Genomic DNA, 20,576 nt, shown 5'->3' with positions numbered 1-20,576 from the left:
AAGGAAAGAACTACGTTTTATTCTTTCTTTGTATTCTGCAAGCCATCTATCCTAGCATGGTGCCAGGTGCATAGCATTTAGTATGTCTTCTGAAATGAATGAATGGAAATAGTAGTGGTAAATTGCACTAAAATTATACTTATTTTGCACAGTATAATGTAACAAATGTAACTTAATAATAAGACATTTTGCCCTGGGGAACAAGCCAGGATGGAGTCAGACTGTAATTTTTGAAATTCGGCGCTAAATTTCTGATGCTGTAACAAACAGCCTATGAGTACCACTCGGTCTCAGCTGAGATGGGTACCAGAAAATTCACTCACAAGACTTCCGTGTTAGAGATAAGGATTATTTTATGAAGCTGAATCTGGCTCCAGTTCTTTTGCAAGAAATTTAAATTTCCCTTTAAATAAACTGTTAATATGTTCAGTTTACTCCAACTTTTATTTTCTTTCTTCTCTACTTACTGTTTTTCTTCTTCATGTAACAGAAAGTAAAAAGCTACCTCTTTTCTTTTCCTGAAATGTTTATATACCGCTAAGAATGAAGCATTGAGAGGTGAGACTCGGGTCAGGAAGGAGGGAATACTGCACAATAACAGCTATTAATTTTGTGGAGAATAACAGATCTTAATTTCAGTTCTAAGTGTAGGCACATACAAAAACAACAACCATAAAATATGAGATTTCCCTTCCTTTCTTGTACACATTTGCCCAAATTGGCAATAAGACTGAATTGTGGGATATAGACTTCTTATATTTAAATGAATGAAAACAGGTTGCAATGAGTTAGAGAATGAAAAATGCTGTTGACTATTTTGGGGGTATGTTTTCAGACAGCATTAATGGAAGGGGAAGTGACTTGTGTTCGGGGCAACCAGACACTCCTTCAGTCACACACCCCAACCACCCTCTCCTTTCCTGCTATCATCCTGCTCCCTTTCTAGCCTCTTTCCTTTGTCCTTTTTTTTTTTAATCTACATCTTAATACTCAAACCTGGAATGTAGCATTTACTCCGTCATGATTTGAAAACATAGGGACAGGTTTCTGACACATCGAATGTTCTTTGAGTCTTATCAGAGTTTACAAAGAGGAGGATGTGTAAAATAAACTGGAGTGATCTCTTGTAGGAATGGAATTCCGCTGTTGAGAAGCTGAAGAGTGATGCACTTGGGATTCTGCTGTCTAAGGGCTACGTGGAGAAAGAGCATCTACAGCTCTCTAACCAGAAACTGCATCAGCTTCAAGGAGAATGTGATCGGCTCATGGTAGAAAGGAAAACTTGGTTAAAAAAGGCAAATGTTTTTTTTAACAGCGCTAATAAGGTCAGTGTGAGGTCACGTTGGTAATTTTAGGTCATCAGGACAGACCAGTAAGAGACTCATTGCTTCAGTAGGCTGGAGCACATCACAGAAGTCTAGATTCTGTGTAGAGTTTCAAAATTAATAGCAACCAAAATGAGCTTTTAAAATGTATTCCTATCATGGCCATTATTTGGTTCTCAAAACGAGGAGACTCTATGCTTTAACTTGTAAAAAAAAATCCCATGAGAGTTTCATCATAGAGCTGTCATTGATCTGTTTGAGGGGAACTCTTGTGCCAACACTGCAGTGTTTCTCATGGAGTAAGGGAAATATCATAAAATGTATCAAGATGAAAAGAACGCCTTGAAACCTTTACCAAAAAATACTTCCCTTTGAAAAATTCTCTTTCATTTATCAGGTAAAGATACACGAATATTGCAAGCCTTCTGCATGCAAACCACAAGGTTAGAAGCATAGCCTTGACCTGATTACCCTGCCTTGATCTTGCCTTTTAAAGTCAGCCAAGGGGAAATCTTGCTTTGGACCATCTCCAGGTCTTGAGTTGGAGAGGGCTCTGCTTCTCCTGGTTGACTCATTTAATTTGATTGGAGCAGGTGGCTCTTAGTGAGTGGTAATATCTACATGTCCATCTCACATGTATATCTGAAGCTGGTGATATTATTTGAAAATTTCTTCTACTTTTCCCAATCTAATATATACCTTCAAACTGCCCTGCTGGAATTGTTTACATACCTTAAATGTCACTGATGTTTTTGAAACTGGACAATGTGACACGAAATGAGTGGGTAAGCCCCAGAAGGTAGGTATATTGTGATTTAAAGTCATGATATCAACAATCTGAATACAGTGTCCTGGTATATATCAAAACAGTTCCTTAATTTTGAACTTCCTTATGATAGGAAACTTGAAAAGGATGAATACTAGAATTCCAAAACAGAGGTGCTAGAATTACAGTAAAAAAAGTATTAAGGAAATATTTGGCAATATTATTTGTTTGGGATTTCTTTGTTTTAAGAGAAGAAACAGAGCATGTCACTGGAGCTGTTGAACTAAGTAAATGGTAGGGTGCTAGGTAAGTTCCTCTTCAACAGTCCTGTTTTCGAATAAGAGACTTTCTAACGTACATTACACCCTCATTCTACAAAATGAGTGGGTCACCTGTCAGTTAATGCCATTTCGAGGGGGACCATTATAGAACATGTTGCTATGATAAAACAACACTTCTAGAACAAACCCTATAGTCTCAGCCCTGCAAAATGTAGTTTCTCTCTCTCCTTAATTCTTACTCTCTTGCTCTTGTTTTCTCTGTTCTCATTATCTGGTAACTTCCCAGAGAGACTTTCTTCTTATATTATTTCTGGGCCTTGAGGGAAAAAGAATGACATTTCTTGTAATAGTAACAGTTAAAAAAAAAAGGAATTGTTACTTTCTCAAATTCATATAGCAATTCAGTTTGAATCCTAAGAAATTATATTTCTTAACCCCCAAGACTTGACTTCTAGATTCCCTGTTCGTCATTTGAAATGCTGTGGCATTTAAATTATAACTAGTTCCGTTGGGATTTATCCATCCTATATTATCTGCACTATAGCATTCTCTATAGCCAAGTGGCACTTAGAAAGGTATATATTTGTTCTCCCTTTTCAAAGCATCAAGGAAGTAATTTTTAACTCCAAATTTAAGAATCAATATGAAAGGTGATAGATACTTTAGCTCAGCAAAAATAGAAACCAGAGTGGGGAAAGTGGATATTTAATCATGATTTTTAAAATGAAATATTTATCGTATTTATAAAGAAGCAATAAATGATGAAATAATGTAGGGGGTAAATCCGTTTAAATTAAAGAAGGAAACTCTTTTTTAAGACTTGTAAATGGTATTTTTCTTTTTTATTTATATTGTGGCATCTCCACATTTTACAAAATTCTCACCATTTTACCCAACTTTTGGCATAACACTTATAAGCAACCCTGGTTAAAACAAAGAGCTGGATTTAAACATTAATATAATTTAAAAATCCCTTAAAATTTTTTTTTCTAGCCTGAAAATTCCATTTACACTAGGTAAGGGGTATTTTCAATTTATATCCTCTCTAAAGCACTGAATTTTCCTTTTAAAAATTCACTTTACTATACCTTGAGTGCACTGGGTTTTTCTCATTGTGAGCATCCCTATCCCTAGATGAAAAGGCAAATTGTTTTTTTTAACAGCGCTAATAAGGTCAGTGTGAGGTCACGTTGGTAATTTTGTTGGTAAATTTGTGGTAATGTTGTTAAGAACTATGAGGCATCTGAAATTTTACCCAAATTTTAAGATAACATGCTCATTTACCACAGTTTTTTGGTTGCTCACAAAAGACACATGACTTCTGTGTCAGTTTTGAAAGACTTTATTACAAAAACAATAACCTAAATGTCAACATGTCATATTAGTTTCCCAAGTCCCAGTTCCCAGGGGTGGGGGGAGATGCAGATGGGCCCCTCTGGGTGACTGCATGTGCAACAGGTGGTGATCCAGGAGGGGAACCCTAAGCTTGGGGCATCTTCTGTTTGATGGCAAATAATAATCCAGCCTGCTGTTTGTCTCAGAAGGAGACATTTCCTCAGCTCTGAAGGTTGCTGGCTGCAAATCCAACACTGAGAAATGGTCCAAATAAAGAGGGGTCAGTGGTAGGCATTCTTGGCACACCAATAACGATGGGCAGGAGCACTAGTGACTCTCCCAAAATATCTAGCACCGTGAAAGAAAGAGGAAGTCAGTGCTTTAAAAAACGGTATTTGCTTTGAAAACCAATTCCATTCTTGATAAGTGAATTATTTGTTCAGCAAACAACCTCTTACTCCAAATTTGTTAAAGCTAGGTCAATATTCTCCTTCAATATTCGTGCCAAAAACCACTGTGAGAAAATGTGCTAGTGTCATGGGTAATATATGAATGACTGAATGTCACAGCTTGAGTATTTGCTCAGTAAAAAGTGAAGTGTATGATTTTAAAAATACAGCTTTCACTTTTTAAAAATTTTGTAAAATAAAAAGGATGTCATAATCTCATCTTCAGAATGGACTACTTTTAATGCCTCCATATCACATATATTTCTTTCTTTAATCTGGATTTTTGTCATAAGTTGCTGGTATTTTTGTTGCAAGCAACTGGAAGTTCTCCCTTTCCCCCCCTTTCCCTTCATTTCAATTCATTCCCCTCTCTTTATCAATTTTAGATATGGATATTCTTATTTACTAGAAAAAAGTCATAATAGTTTCTTTTAGTGAAGTCTCTAAGCAGTGTGGTGAATAATTACCCTTCTTCTTAAGGGATTAATTCCTTTAGTATATTTTTACTGAACAATTACTGTCAGGTACTGTTGTAAATGTTGGGGATACAGCAGAGATCAAAACATACAAAAAAATCTAGAATATATTTTCAATTTGTGAAATTCAATAAAATATAATTAGCACCTAATAATCCACATTGACAAGACTACCCCACTGCTTTTGCTCTTTGGATTCAGGAGTGAAATTGATTACCTTTTCATCCTGCCGGGGGTTGTTGATTACCCAAGGCTCAAGAGTTGTTTCTTTTTTTTTTTTTATGTTATGTTAATCACCATACATTACATCATTAGTTTTTGATGTAGTGTTCCATGATTCATTGTTTGCGTGTAACACCCAGTGCTCCATGCAGTACGTGCCCTCTTTAATACCCATCACCAAAGAGTCTGTTTCTTACTCCAAGTGTCTATAGCCTTTGCCTTGAGGTATGGCAGTTTGTACTGGAGTGAACAGTAGGTGGCGATGTTAGCACACAAGACCTCAGAATGTTGCTAAGGATGCTGTCATAAACCAGCCCCTGGATTCAAGTGGAGATTGAGCCATGAAACCTAAGAACCTGAGATACTTGTTTTCCATTTTAGAGTTATGTACTGTGTTGGCGAATTTACTGTTAAATCACTTAGCAACAAATATAAGAAGGGTTGATTGTCAATATGGGATGATAGCTGATTGGAGAAGAGTTTCTCTAATTACCAGATGGATGTTGCTAAGAGTTATTAGGACATGGCATGATATATGAACATAGCACATATTATAGTAACTCATCTGGATCCCTCCCAAATTTTCATCTTTTATGATTATAGATGATCTTATTTATTGTATTTCTAGCAAGTTCACAAAAAAGGAGTTGGTTAAGGTATGTCAATCACCCAAAAAGTATTTATCATTGTTTAGAGAATGTGATCTGAATCAAACAGAGATAAATATACATGTTATACAATATACAGTGTGAGCCTGTATTTATATGATTGAACCCGAAGCTGTAAAACATAGCTGATTGGTCATAAAGTCTCATATCCCATGCTTCCCTTTCTCAGGCACATGATTTCTTTGTGGAAAGCAAGCTGTGAAGATTGAGGCCAAATCTACATGGTGTGGTTCTTGGGTGGTCAGCCTAAAAACAAAAATGGAACAAAAGCTGGGACAGTTAGAGCAACACAGCAAAAGCAGTTTGAGATGGAATTGTCATAGGTTCTCCTGCTTCTGCCATCACTGCTGAAAGTGTCATGTCCTCTAAAAAGATGCTGTTGCTTTTTCAAGATATGTACAGCAATGCAAACCAGTAATGCCTCCAGCAACATAATTGTTTCAGATGAAAGCAAAATAAGTAAGGATGAAATTTGGTACATTTTTTTTCATTTATATATAAGCTATTCTCCCATTTTCAAAATAGATACATTTTAGCCCAGATGTGGGAAACAATGAAGTAAAATGGCCCAGTTGTTCAGACTGAAGAATAAAGAAACCTGTCCAAGTAGAGGACCCAAAAAAATATCATCCAGAAGGAATTTAAGATGATATAAATGAATTCATGAAATTAAGCTAATTGTCATTGGACATCACTTTCCTTGATGTTTCCAGTTTCATAATTCTTAGGCAGACTGTCTCAGATTTCTCTTTTCCAGAACAACTTCCCTTTCTCTTACAAAGAACTAAGGCATCTTTTTTTTGAACTCCCTCCATTCTTCTACATTTCCATTCAGCTAATGTGTTGTATACCTGCTATTTTCAGTCATCATATATACATACTTTAGCTAAAGCAATTAAATGTACAGTCCTTGCCTTAAAGACCCTCTCAGTCTGGTTTGGAGGAAAGGCAAGGGAACAGGAATGCTGGGCACTTTGGGAAAAGCCCAAAGCTTTTGGAGTGACCATAGAGCCTTAGGGAACACAGAGGAGAGGACCAGGGGAAAAGTGTCAAGGAAGGCTTCTCTAGAGGAGGTGCACATCGAGCTAAATATGAAAAGCTGGGGCAAGAAGGGGTTGGGAGAGGACTGAGTGGTACAGAGTAGTGCCTTTTTTGGGGAAACCTAAGGTAATTCATTTTGTCAAGAATATAGGGTGGAAGCCCAGAATGTTGAAAGACAAGTGGTAGAAGCAGTCAGGGAGTCAGGAAGGCCTTGAATAGCATCTGATTAAGAAGTTTTTGTCTTGGGGCGCCTGGGTGGCTCAGTTGGTCTAGCATCTGATTCTTGGTTTCAGTGCAGGTCGTGATCTCGGAGTCATGACCTCAGGGTTGTGAGATCAAGCCCCACATCAGGTTCCACACTCAGCACGGAGTCTGCTTGGGATCCTCTCTCTCCTCTCCCTCTGCCTCTCCCCCTGCTTGTGCTCTCTCTCTCAAATAAATAAATAAATAAAATTTAAAAAAAAGAAGCTTCTATCTTATGCTGAACATATCCTTAAATATGAAGCGATATTAAGGACTTAAATCATGATGAAGCAAACCTCCTGATATGGAAACAAATGATGTCTTAATTCCTCCTATATTCACTCTGAGAGAATGGTTTAGAAACCTTTGGTTTTAGAACCCAGGGATGGGCTCTTTAAACCACAGCAAATATGTGAGAAATATGGCTAAACTATGGCCATAAAATTATTTATATATGATAAAAAACTTATCAAAGACAAGAAATACCTTAAACATCTTACATTTCTCATGAGAGCCCACAGCTCAGCCCATATTTAATTAGTCTTATAATAAAGACGCTCAGTTTTATTGTCACTCACTCATGAGTGTCCTTCTCTGTAGAGCTATCAGGTGACTTCTAAGCAAGTCATGAGTGTATTTATTGGTTTCCTTTCCACGTACAATTTTAAACTGTTGCATCTCTCCATTGGCATTAAATATTTTCTTCCTTGTATTGTAGGCATTTCTGGGTAGACTTCCTTTCCTTTACTGAATTAAAATCCCTTGAGAGTAAGAAACATGTCTATTTTACTTTGCATTCACCAGAACACCTAGAACAGTGCCTTTCAGGTAGTAGATGCTCAATAATTGTTTGAATGATTGAAAGCAGTGAAATATTAGAAACTGTGGGGTTGCAAGGCCAAATACATTACATTGATAGATACATAGAGATTACATTGATCCAAGGTCATTGGAATGAGATTATTTTGAAAGAGGAGAGCTTCATTACTTTAATACACGAGGAGCACAAATTTCAAGCTAAATCTCTGTGTCATAGCTGAGAAGGGGAGTAATTCTGTATGAAGAGATTTGTCATCACCCCCGTACCACCTCCTCCAAGAAGTCCCCATGCAGCACTAATTGCTTATTTTTCATTATTCCCGTAGTATTTCTCTGTGCTCCCTAGAGAGAAATTGTGTCTTCATCATCTTTGCATGCCACCTAGTGTTCAACAAATTTTGTTGAATGAACGAATAAATGACTGGCCATGTGACAAGTCAATTTACGGTTTGAGCCTGAGTTTTCTCTTTTCTAAAATAGGTCTAACAATCCTTATCTACTTCAGGGAATACCATTCAGTAATAAAAGTTCCTGCAACTGGTGATAAATGTGCAAAATCTTTTCAGGATAGAGTTGGAGTATAAACAAGTAAATGGAATTGTAGAGTATTAAGTGAAAATTTTAAAATGTTTGCAGGGTGACACTTTTCTAAAATAATATGGTAGGTTTTGGAGCCAGGCTGCTGAGGTATGACTCTGTTCTGAGACATTTATTAGCTCTATGACCTTAGGCAGTTACTTAACTTCCCTGTGCATCCAGCTTTTTTATCTGAAAAAATAGAAATAATAATCACATGCACCTGACAGAGTCATTGAGCTATCTAAATGAGTTAATACATGACTAGTGCGTAGAAGGGCTAAGCACTCACTACATTCCAGCCATTATTTTGTCATTATATATGCATTTAATACTGCACTAGCCACTCTAACGTGACTTAAATGCTTTTGTTCATTTTCCTATCCCCAGCATGTACCAGAGTACATGCTCCATAGAGTTCAATAATTGTTTGTTGAACAAATGAAAGAAAATAAATGCTTCACACATTATAAATGGACATTTTCCCTTGGGAAATGTTAATATTCTCAAGATCATCCTGAAGCTAGGTCAATGTAGATAAAAGAAACCAGAAAGTATAAACAATGACTCGCTTGATAAAGTTCTACTAATGGGTCTAGTTTGTCCATTTCATAGATGGGCTTATCTCAGAAAAAGTAAGAGTTTGTCAATACATCCACTTACTCCATTCCGTGTTGACAAAATGCATCAGATACATGCCATTTTCAATCCCAAACTCCTTTTCCAATGTTTTTTCAGCTTTTCCCATTGTGAGGCCAAAACCAGTTTTAGGTAGTCATGATTTTACACATCTCTTATTAACACCATAAAGCTACCTTCTAACACTTATAACGTGGAGGGCGTACTGGGGCCCAGCAGCGACAACCCTGGAGAAGCAAGGAATGAGCAGGAGCACCAGCAGGGAACAGCAAATACTGGGAGCTGAAAAGCACATCACCCTTTGGCTCCTGCCTTTCTGGCATTTGAAAGCTTGGGCAGATTTGGGCAAGACCTGAATCAAGTATCAGCTTGCCAAACTGGGAGCCACAAGAAGTTATCTCAGGTGGTGTTTAGGAAAGGAAACAGAAGCTTTCGGCCTTGATAAAAACTGAACCCAGAGGAAATCTCTGCAGACAGTGGGATTTGGTGCTCTAATGAGAAGCTGAGTTTTGTGTCCTTGGTAATGATAAAGCTTCCAACCAAACTCATTCTCCAGCCTTGGAACTCATGAAAGGAAAATTTCAAAGTTCTGCAGTGCTCGAGTTTTTTTTGTTTATAATGTTGATTCTCTTCAAATAAGTTAGTCTAGAAGCAAACAATACTATTTATTAAGCATCTTTGCGATACAGAGTGATACAAGTATCCTGGCTGACTCATGGTTCTTGCTTAACTTATTAATCTCATAGGTATTTTAAAAAGAGTAAAATGTGCCATGTCCTGATACCATCTCTATTTGATTTGGCCCAGCCTGCTTTGGATCTTGTACTTAACGATAGAAAGAAAAATCTTTATTAGCATCTTAAAAAAAAAAACCCTAAGCAACTCCTTAGTCATTCCAAACCAAAGCAGAAAGAGCTGATTGGTCTCCTTATCTGCCTAAGAACTGGGTGGTACAATATAAAATTGTCAAGAAGAGCTAGAACTGAGAGGGAGAAAATATTATCCTTGTGCTTATATCCTTCTTTTTGCCTCTAGTCCTAAAACCTGTATTTGACCAGCTTTGAAGAAAGAGGGGGATGTGAAGAGAAAATTAAAGAGGAAATATTAATTCCAAAGGAGTTTATATGGGGGTCATAGTGTCATTGCCAAAAATAACCTGTTCTATACCACATGTGAGACAAAGAGATTCTTTCCAGGCTGGATCCAGTATATCAGGTTCCTTAGAGTTATGGTAAATAGAAAAGCATTCAGTTCTATTCTGGGGATAGATTAAGTGAGAGCAATGATACTTAGATCCTTTCTGGAATTGGTACATGGATTCCTCATCAAATTCTACATGGGGATAAGAGAAATGAGTTTTGCCTAGGATTCTGACAATCACACACAGTATAATCTTTTTGAAAGGGGACTCCTCTTAAAATCATTAAATTTAATATTTCTGTGGGTTTAGATTATTCCCATTAGGGTTAAGTTAGGATTAAGGATAAAGAATAAGCTCTCTTACAGTATCCAGCTCATCTTATTTGCAAATATATTTGTTGAGCTAATGAAGAAACACAACCACTCAACCTCTTTTCTTCTGCCATAATTCTATCAAGTGTGATACATAGAGCAATTCGTAAGTCAGTGCTTTCCTAACACTTTGATCTTTTTGAGAAAAAACCCTAGAAGAAAATTTGACTATTTTTATTCTAAGTTATGGGTTATACTGGTCCTTGATATATCACCTCCTTCTAGTGACTGTTTAGCCCTTCAATTTATTCCCATATTATTGAGATATAATACTTTTATGATAACATTCGGGAAGGGGGTGGAGTCACTTCACACATGCATTTAATGTACATGTGGCTTTAGAATCTAACGCCTATGAAGATGAGACCAATGCCCAAGGATATGAGAGTAGCAGCTGTTCCCTGGGGCCATAGGAGGAAAGGCCCAAGCAGGATGAATGACAGGCAGCAGATGGTCCTGCTCTTCTCAGGGACTTTTCAAAGATGTGTCTCATCAAGATTTAGAGTAATTGCGAGAAAATATTTTCTGAGTACTTACTCCATGTCCATCCTTATGCCTTAACTTTCATATAATTTTTTTCCTTCTTTAATTCTCAAAACAACACAAACATATATTAAGGTTATAGTGGCTTAATACTAAAACAGTGGAGTCAAACTTATAGAGAAGAAAAAGCACTTTGGAATTCTTTATTCTTTCCCCCATTCACACGAGGAATTTTGGGAATTATCTTAAGGGAAGAAAGAAGTGAATGCCCTGACATCTACGTATATACACTTTCTCTTTATTTCTTCCTTTAGTCTAGCTCAATGGCTCCAATCCTCAGTGTGAATATGTTTTACTATAAGCACTAGTTCACATATACTAAATTTTAAGCATGATTTAAGGGAGTTCATGATAATTTTGACTACACCGGATTTTTGTTTAATTTTAAAACTAAACTTTGATTAACATGAGACTACTCAAAAGAAGCAATAAAAATTTAAAATATAAAACAAAATTCCAGAAACAGTGGCTATTGCCAAGTGGTATTTCAATGTGTCATGGAAAGATTGAGAAAGTAATTCAAATAATCTTTTCTAACATCAGCATCTTGACACATTTGGCTCTGTTGCCAACTGCAGAAAAAGAGGGGGATCAGATAAGGAAGAGTCTTCAGGTTCACAGTTTCTTTAATAAAACTATCTTCCTTTTCCAGTCCTATACAGTGTAAGAGAAATCACTCAACCTTTCTCCCTATCTTTTCTCACCCACAAGAAGGAAAGGTAGACACTTATTTATAAAAAGTTAAGTTTTAGGGCGCCTGGGTGGCTCAGTTGGTTAAGCGACTGCCTTCGGCTCAGGTCATGATCCTGGAGTCCCGGGATCGAGTCCCACGTCGGGCTCCCTGCTCGGCGGGGGGTCTACTTCTCCCTCTGACCCTCCCCCCTCTCATGCTCTCTCTCTCTCATTCTCTCTCTCTCAAATAAATAAATAAAATCTTTAAAAAAAAAAGTTAAGTTTTAAAATCTCCACTTTTTCCACCTAAGATGAATGGGCTCCTTGGAAATGTCCCTTCTTTCTGAAGCCTGCCCTGGTAATCTTTTGCCACGTGGTTCCATGGGCCACGGTTTAAGAGCAGGGGCCTGAGGGCCAGGCAAATTGAGGACAGAGACCAAATCTGCCACTTAGTAGAAGTATCACTTTATGCAGTTTGTTTAATTTCTGAGACTCAGTTTCCCCCACCATACAATGGAGATTTCTCACTTCCATCTAGGGCCATTCAGGACAATGTGCCTGGAACTCAGCAGACATTCCAAAATGTTTGTTGGCTGTATGGAAAGTAATCATGAACCACAGAGTATAGAAGGAGAACATGTCAGTTCTCATTAAACTGGAGTTGATATTATTACTTCCTATCATCTAAATAAAGGGGAATGATGTTGTTTTAAACATTTTAAGTGATCAGAAAGAACAGATTCAGGAGACATGAGGAAATTGATGGGAATACAGAATATCAACATATAAGTGATGGGACAGTGTTGGAGAGATTTCATTTGTAAATTCAAATTTTGTCCAGTTCTGATTCTGACATCAAAACCCTCTCTTAGATGGCAGCCAGGTGCAGGCGCATGAGCACATTCACACAGCTCCATGGCTGTCGCCTCCACCTTTGGCTTAACCTGTGTTCTCTCAGCGTCAACTCGGCCTTACTCCTCTGGCCCCTCCTCAGGTCTCAGTGGTGACTAGACCCACGAGGCCAACCACTTTCATTTCTCATGAGTCTTCTGTGACTCTTCCTACTGCACCTGGTGGGCCCCTAGCAAGCTCAATGGCTTCCAACTCAACATTCCAGGAAGGCTGGACTGCTGACTGTGGCACCATCACGCTTACTGGGATAGGAGTGTTCTCCAGACTGGTATGGAGCATCCCATTGGGTGGCTTCTTCCACTAGTGCCAAAGGGCAACATGGCAAGTGTTCCCTTGCCATGCAGCTTTTCTTCAACGTACCTAATTCAGCTCCTGCTGTCCAGGCCCAGAGTCTGAAACATGCTCTCAGGACACTTACGAAGACCATTGCACTTTGCTCTCCTTCTATTTTCCTCATATTACCATGGCCTTCTTTTATTGCCTTCATATCAAATACTCCTCCATCTTAATGCCAACTAAGCCTTAATGGACAAAAGGATAGCTCCTCTCTACTCTCTGTTAACTCCATAAACTTAATCCCCCATGGTTGGTTGTTGATCTGCTAAATAAAGGAAGAAAATAAAGGAATTAAAAAAAAAAAAAAAACTTCTCTTAAGACAATATCTTGGTTTGCAAGGCGATGTTTTTTCTGCATAATCCTATTTTGTGTATCAGAAGCTAAATATTACCTTGGTCTTAGTCTTTGCACAGCTTCAGAACCAAATTATAATCTTTGAAGACAGAGGGATGTCTTGGATGCAGCAGGGAGAAGGTCTTATACTTGGAAAGACAAGGGGTAATTCTTAAATATTTCTCTAGAATGATTCCGGTTCAAAGTGCAATTTACTGGGCAATTTCCTTTTAAGAGCATCACAGAGACGTTCAGGTTGTGAAAGTCTGCATAATATTTTTAAAATATCTCATCCATTATTTGTATATAGTACAAAAAGTGCAAAAAGCAAGCTTGGCTCTTGGAATTCCACACAGTTATAACTGTGTTGTATAGACACATTCTCAGTGTAAACTCTTTTGGTAACTTTATGGTGTTGACATTTATCTATGCTGAGCTAAGCTATGATCAGTTTCCCTAAATGAAGCCTTAAAACTACGCAGCTGTTTTCTCAGACTCAGATTGTTGTTTTTGGTTATGATCAAACTAATAAATTGAATAGGCTGGTTTAATCTCTAGTATTTCATGTACACATCAATGTAGATTTTAAAGTAGAAAAGCAGAAAATGAAAGTATGTTTTCTTTGGCAGGCATTTGATGTACTTGGGAGAGTTGAAGCTTACCTTAAGCTCCTTAAATCAGAGGGTTTAAGTCTGCCTGTCTTGGCAGCGAGGCATGAGGAATTACACAGAGAAATTAAAGACTGCACAGCTGATGCTTTGCAAAAGGGACAAGCCTTAATCAGCCAAGTAGACTCCTGTAGGTGAGTAAGCCTATTTCTTCCTCAGTGTAACAAGCTTTTTCACAGTTTCCACAACCTGTTAAAAAAATAAGTTGCACGATTTTTTTTCTGCTTCTGATGTTTTGCTGCATTATGACATGGCTTAAAAGGATCTATTGAATGTTGGTCACCAGTGATTCTGAACACAGCATTGCTCATCCAGAAGTGAGCCCATCTTCTGAGCCTGAGGACCCAAAGATGCTAAAGCTTTTTTTTCTATGAGTTTCTGAGGTGGGGAGAAAGAAAGGACAAAAGAAGAAACAGAACTTAATTCTCAGTGCTTTTCATAGCCCAGCACCTCTTTGGGGTTTCTTTCTCCCTTTTAATTCATGAACATTGAGTCTACCCTGTTCCTTTTTCCCTTTCTGGAAAAAAAAATACCCAAATACCTGAGTACCTAAATTCCCTTTCATTTATGATCTTGGTGGCTCACCAAGCAAAACCCTAAATAAAAGATGACATTATTAATAATAACAATAGGTCACTTTTTTAAAAACTGAGAGTCCACCATGTGCCAGGCACTGTGCCAGGAGGCTTAGGAACATTCTGTCATTAATCCTCACAGCAGCTCTACAAGACCCACAAGAGTAGACCCCCTTATCCAGGGGGGGTATGTCCCCCCCCAGTGGATGCCTGAAACCACGGATAGAACCAAACCCTATATATATATATATACACACACACTATGTTTTTTTCCTATACGTACATACCTGTGATAAAGTTTAATTTATAAATTAGGCATAGTAAGAGATTAACAGTGGTTACTAATAATTAAATAGAACACTTGTAACAATATACTGTAATGAAAGTTATGTGAATGTGATTTCTCACTTTCTTGTTCTCAGAATATCTTAGTATAGTGTATTCACCTTTCTTGTGTCGATGTGAGATGATAATGCCTGCATGGTGAGATGAAGTGAGGTGCATGACATAGGCATTGTGACGTAGTGTTAGGCTACTACTGACCTTCTGACGTTAGATCCGAAGGAGGATCATCTTCTGGACCGTAGTTAATCATGGGTAACTGAAACCACAGAAAACAAATCTGCAGATAAGGAAGGGACCATTGAACTATGAATGTTCTCCTTGCATAAATAACTGAAACACAGAGAGGCTAAGTAACTTGCAAAAGGTCACACAGCCAGTTAGTGGCAGAGTCTGAATTTGAAGCCAAGGGCATGGGCCCTAGACCCCATGCTCTTAACCAGCGTGCTAGGGCAGGTTGTTTTCATGAGCACATTTGGTGAGTGTATCAGGAGTAGGTTTAGATCTGGGTGGAAATGAGGAGAGAGAAGGACCTTGAAACAGAAAGAGGACGCAATGGGAACATATGAGAAAGGACAGGATTGGAAGAGAAAAGGGAGATGCTGGGGCAGATGATGGAACATGTATTATATAGGAAGAAATGAAGGCAGGGCTTACATTTTAACAGAAGGAGACAAAAAGATGTGTGCAAATGAGATTGTTTCTCTTCCATGTCAACAATCTTCTTGAAACTCAAAGACATTAAATTTGAAGAATAATTAAATAGGTCAAGTGTGGTAAAATTACTTTATTTCTCTTTATTTATTTTCTTTACTTTTTAAAAAGACTTTATTTCTCTTTAAATCTTCATTCTGTTCTATTTTAGATGTGTTAAAAGGTGTTGATTTGGTAAATTTGGGTTTAGGGAATTTTCTTTTCAGAAGACAGTATGAATCTGGACAGAGATATTTAGCCAGGGCTTGTGATGGTTGCCATGGGACTATGTAAAGCCAAGATAAGAAATAATCCAGGGTCTTCCAACAGGAGCCAAACAGCTGAAGCTATGAGAAGGGAAAATGATTCTCCCCTTTTGAAAACTAACAACTATAGCTACTAAGTTTCTTTACTTTCCCTCCAAGCCATACATCAGGTAATGGTGTGTTGGCTCTGCTCCAGGAGCCCCAGTACACCCATATCTGGCCCCAAAGTGTGGGCACACTCCTTTCTCCTCTCCCCTGCTTAAAGGTCCAGTCTTCCAGAATGTATATGTGTCTTGCACCATGCAGAAGCTATCCTGTATGGGGCACCTGGGTGGCTCAGTCATTAAGCGTCTTCCTTTGGCTCAGGTCTGGATCCCAGGGTCCTGGGATCGAGCCCCACCTTGGGCTCCCTGCTTGGCGGGAAGCCTGCTTCTTCCTTTCCCACTCCCCTCTGCTTATGTTCCCTCTCTTGCTGTGTCTCTGTCAAATAAATAAATAAAATCTTAAAAAAAAAAAAAAAGAAGCTATCCTGTAGGGTGCCTGGACTCAGGGTACATGTCAGACACTGATCTGAGTCGTGATGATTGGATTAAGTTGGTGAGGTCTCCAGTTGGAATTTGGGGAATGGTCCCATGTCGTTCCATGTCGGTTTTACAAGTGAGTCTCAAAGCACAGATACTCTGTTTAGGCTGCTCTTTACTTGTACTTTTCCCTGGCTTGGGCAGTTTCCTTTAATGCATGGGTAAAAATGCATTAGGTGGCAGGAGGCAGCCTAAGACCCTTCCCTAGATCTTTGGAAATCTGTCTCTTGTATGCTGCCCCAGAAATTCCAGGTTCCTTGGCCTCCCAAAGTGTGAGCCCTGTCTCCTCAACTCAGCAAGACCTCCGGGCTCTCTTTGGGTTCCACCTCCCTGAGCTTTGGCCTGGAAATTCCCTCTCATGCAATAAACTGATGTAATCATAAGACATATCTCATTCGCTTCCCTTCTCTCAGGGATCACCATCCTGGGCTACCTGTTGTTCATTGTCTGAGAAATATTGTTTCACATCCATTGTCTATTCTTCTAGTCATTTCAGGCATGAGGGTAAATCTAGTCCCCGCTTCTGGCCAGAAACTAAAGTTCCCTGTTCGGTGTTAATGCTTAGCTCCTGGAGTTGGAAAGCTGGTCACAATTTATTACCCTTAAACTGGTCAAAATTTATTACCCTTAAACTTGCTCTAATTAGTAATGTTTCATCTTCAATACTCAAATATAAAAGGTAAGTGCTTATATTTTATATTGCATCCTGTTTTCAAGGCTTTAGTGACTGCTTTTAGCCACCCACTTTGTCATGGTCAACATGTTTATTTACTTGGCTAGTCTCATTCTTTTCTCCTTCTTTATTCTTTGTAGTCTTAATTTATACATATATAATATATATGTTATATATATGCTATATATATATTATTTGTTTTTTTTTTTTTGAAAGGGCATCTACAATTCTTTTCTTCAGGCTGCAGACTGAGTCTTAATAGAAGAAGCAGTAGTTAGGGACTGTTTCAAGAAACTTGAATTAAAATTGTTAGGTAACTAGATTAAAAAAATAGTAATTATTATCAATATGGTTTCTGTCAACATCCTAGATATACAAGCTTTCATAGTAGTTCCAAGGTGTTTGGTTGCCCTGAGATGTCACAGTATTTTACAAATCAATACTATTTTTCCATTTTGCAGGAGGAACTGAAGGTAAAGTGAAATTGTTACCTGGCAAAGGACATTTTTGATTCAAAAGGTAGATGTAGAATAGAAATCCATTAAAAACTGAATTGAAATGCATTTGCATCTTGGTAGCAAACTAAAGCCACACATAGCTACGGACCTCAGTCCCATGCATTACATTTGAGACTTGCTTCCTTTCCTCATCTAATGATTCATCTGTTCAACGGTGTGGGTCATCATCATAGGAAGGAAGCAGAACCTAAGAAGGAGATTTCAAGTTGCTGACACTGCTGGAGTGAAGGTAGAATTTAGAACATTGGCAATGGGAATAAACATACTGCCAATTTCAGCAGAGAAAAGTACATGTCCATGAACATTGCATGGCATCCTAGGTTTCTGAATGTCAGCCACACTTCGAGGACACAAAAGACTAAAGTCCCCATTATCAGACATTTGAAAACTGGTATGGATAAGAAACATAAGATTTAGTATCAAAGGAGTTCTATTTCATGCATTCTTAGGACCAAAACAATGCCATGACTTTTATTTTTTTTATTTTTTATTTTTTTAAAGATTATTTATTTATTTATTTGAGAGAGAGAGAATGAGAGACAGAGAGCATGAGAGGGAGGAGGGTCAGAGGGAGAAGCAGACTCCCTGCCGAGCAGGGAGCCCGATGCGGGACTCGATCCAGGGACTCTGGGATCATGACCTGAGCCGAAGGCAGTCGCTTAACCAACTGAGCCACCCAGGCGCCCGCCATGACTTTTAAACTTAACTTTTCTGAAACCCTTTCCTCATCTGTAAAATGGAGGGTTTTTTTTTTTTTTAATCAAATGAAACCACTACTGTTAGCAATTGGTTCACTTTTTTTTTTAACCTTCTCTACAAAGAGCTTTAAAAGCAAAATACGAAGAGTCACATGGTTGTTTCAAATAATCACAATAGAGTCAGCAGCACCACATTATATTCATTTTCACGAACTGGGGAAGGTTGTATTTGAAATAGGAGAGACAAGCATTTATTTTAAGGTAATAAAAGGCAAAATTTAGTATTAGGGCAGATAGGAATTTCAGAGACCTTTAGATCTAACTTTTTTTTTCCTGTTAGTCAACAAAATAGGACTTCAGAGTTCACATTTATCTGAGACGATGCTTCCAGTAAAAATCTGAGACCTTTATTGTTACTTTTCTGTAACTATTGCCTTATTAGGAACAGATCCACACTGTTTTTCTATCCTGAAATCAAACACCTTTGAAGTTGGAGCAGCCTCACAAAATAAATAATGGTTGTTGACATGTTTCCTTGCTTTTCTATTTTCTCCCTATAATCGGGTGATAATTCTGAATCATTGCTAAATAATTTATTATCTTTTCAAAGTATAATATCTGTCATCTGACGTAACTAAACTTTAATTTTAAAGACATCTTCGTACGTTCATTTGCATTTAGTAATGATGCAAGTTACTGCATCTGATAATGGTCAAACTTAGACTTACACTGAAGTTAAAGTTCCTGGCTTCTGGTCCCCCTCACCTCTTCCAAAGCTTCACTTGGCATCGTCTTTGAGCAGCATGTCTAAAGACAGGCCAAAGGGGGTCTGCTACCAAGCAGAATTCTGCATTCCTTAAGCCACAGGAGGCTGTGGTGATTGGAAGTCCTAGGTTGGAGACCTTGTATGAGGGTGAAGTTTTCCATAATTGGACAAAATCAAGGGATCTCCTCATTTCTCTCTGTGTAGCTAACAATGCAGAACTAAAAAACATACAAGACCATCTTGTGCAATATCCATTCACCTTTTCCTGTTTGCTAAAATTAACTTAAGATTTACAAGTAAACTTGCTTCAGTGTTGACTCAATCTCTATCTTTGCAGAAGAGACTTACCAGTTTTCATTCTACCTCGTTATGGTGAATTTAAGCTTATGAACCTCATTCTGACTGATAGTTTGTTGTGGTTTAACTTTAGTATTGTTTGTTTTGATCTAACACTTATTACCTACTTAATGTTAATCTTCATATATTTATATTTTCTAAAGAAATAAAAACAAGAGTTAATTGGGGTTTTGTATTCTCTCTTCACAATTTTCATTTATGTTGGCTACCACTACTTCTGTTGTTTGATATAGTGAATGGAACGAACTTTAGACAGAACATGGTTTATTCATTTATTCATTTATGTATTCCAAAAACATTATTGAGCATCTTTTATAAATCAGGTGCTCCCGTGCATCTAATGCAGTAGGGGAAATGTCTGCCCTCATGCTGTTTATATTCTAGTAGGAAGAAACAGCCAACCAACAGCTAAATCAGGAAATGAGATACTCTTGCACAGCAATGAGTACTATAAAGGTGAGGTGGGATAGAGAGTCACTGTGGGGAGGGGACCATGGGGATGTTGTAGTCAGGTAAAGATTCTTCAAGGAGAGGGAGCTACCACACACAGCTGGGAGATGAGTGGACCTAGCAGAACAACAGCAAAGATGTAACAGAAGGCAGTGCAGTGTGGCTGGAGAAGAAGGTGGTAGGAGAGAGGAGCAGAAGACAAGATCATAGCGGGTGAAAGTTAGACTATTCCAACACTCATTGGCAACAACTGCAAACACTTGTGTGCTTTATATACATTAAAAAATTTGGTCCTGAAAACCACTCTGTGCTATAGGTACTACTATTATCATTGCCTCTGTTTTGCAGACGAGGAAGCTAGGGCACAGAGAGGTTCAATAACTTTCCCTGCTACCTGTCACATGGTAGTAAGAGGCAAAGTGAGTCCTGGAATGCAGGCCTGAACCACTATGTTAGCGGGCTAGCTCTCTGTCTATTCCTTTCACTCCACTTTAATCGATAACAAGGAGCCTGGTCACATGGATTCTTTTTTTTTTATTCTGGCATGCTTAAAATGTACTCTGTGAGTTTCACTCAAGTCTCCCCTTCCCTGCAATTTTTTGGGAGGGAGACACAATCTCTAGCTTCTGTGATCAGGATAGGTCAAGTGAAGGACTTAAGAATTGCTGAAGTTGATTCATTATTGAATTTGATAATCTAAGATGGATGAAGGCTCTACATCTAGCCAAGATGAGCAGAATCAATGTCCACCCTTCAGTGCTTTCTAAATTCCTTTGTATTGGTCAGCTCTGTCTCATGGAGTCACTTTTCATTCTGTGGTGTTCTGAATCATTACTTAGT

At 38.2% G+C, this 20,576-nt stretch overlaps 1 protein-coding gene across 1 annotated transcript in view; it reads left to right on the top strand.

Moving 5' to 3' along the window:
• Window positions 1-20,576, top strand: part of CCDC141 (coiled-coil domain containing 141) — a 182,679-nt gene that overhangs the window by 103,637 nt on the left and 58,466 nt on the right. The window contains exons 7-8 of the mRNA XM_021703177.1: window positions 1,131-1,325; window positions 13,779-13,951. Of these exons, the coding sequence (XP_021558852.1) occupies window positions 1,131-1,325; window positions 13,779-13,951 (368 nt within the window). The remainder of the gene's footprint in view (window positions 1-1,130; window positions 1,326-13,778; window positions 13,952-20,576) is intronic.

This window comes from Neomonachus schauinslandi, chromosome 3, assembly GCF_002201575.2.
Source record: "Neomonachus schauinslandi chromosome 3, ASM220157v2, whole genome shotgun sequence".
Classification (NCBI taxonomy): Eukaryota; Metazoa; Chordata; class Mammalia; order Carnivora; family Phocidae; genus Neomonachus; species Neomonachus schauinslandi.
Note: the sequence above shows the minus strand (reverse complement) of the source record. Positions and strands in the feature narration are given on the sequence as shown.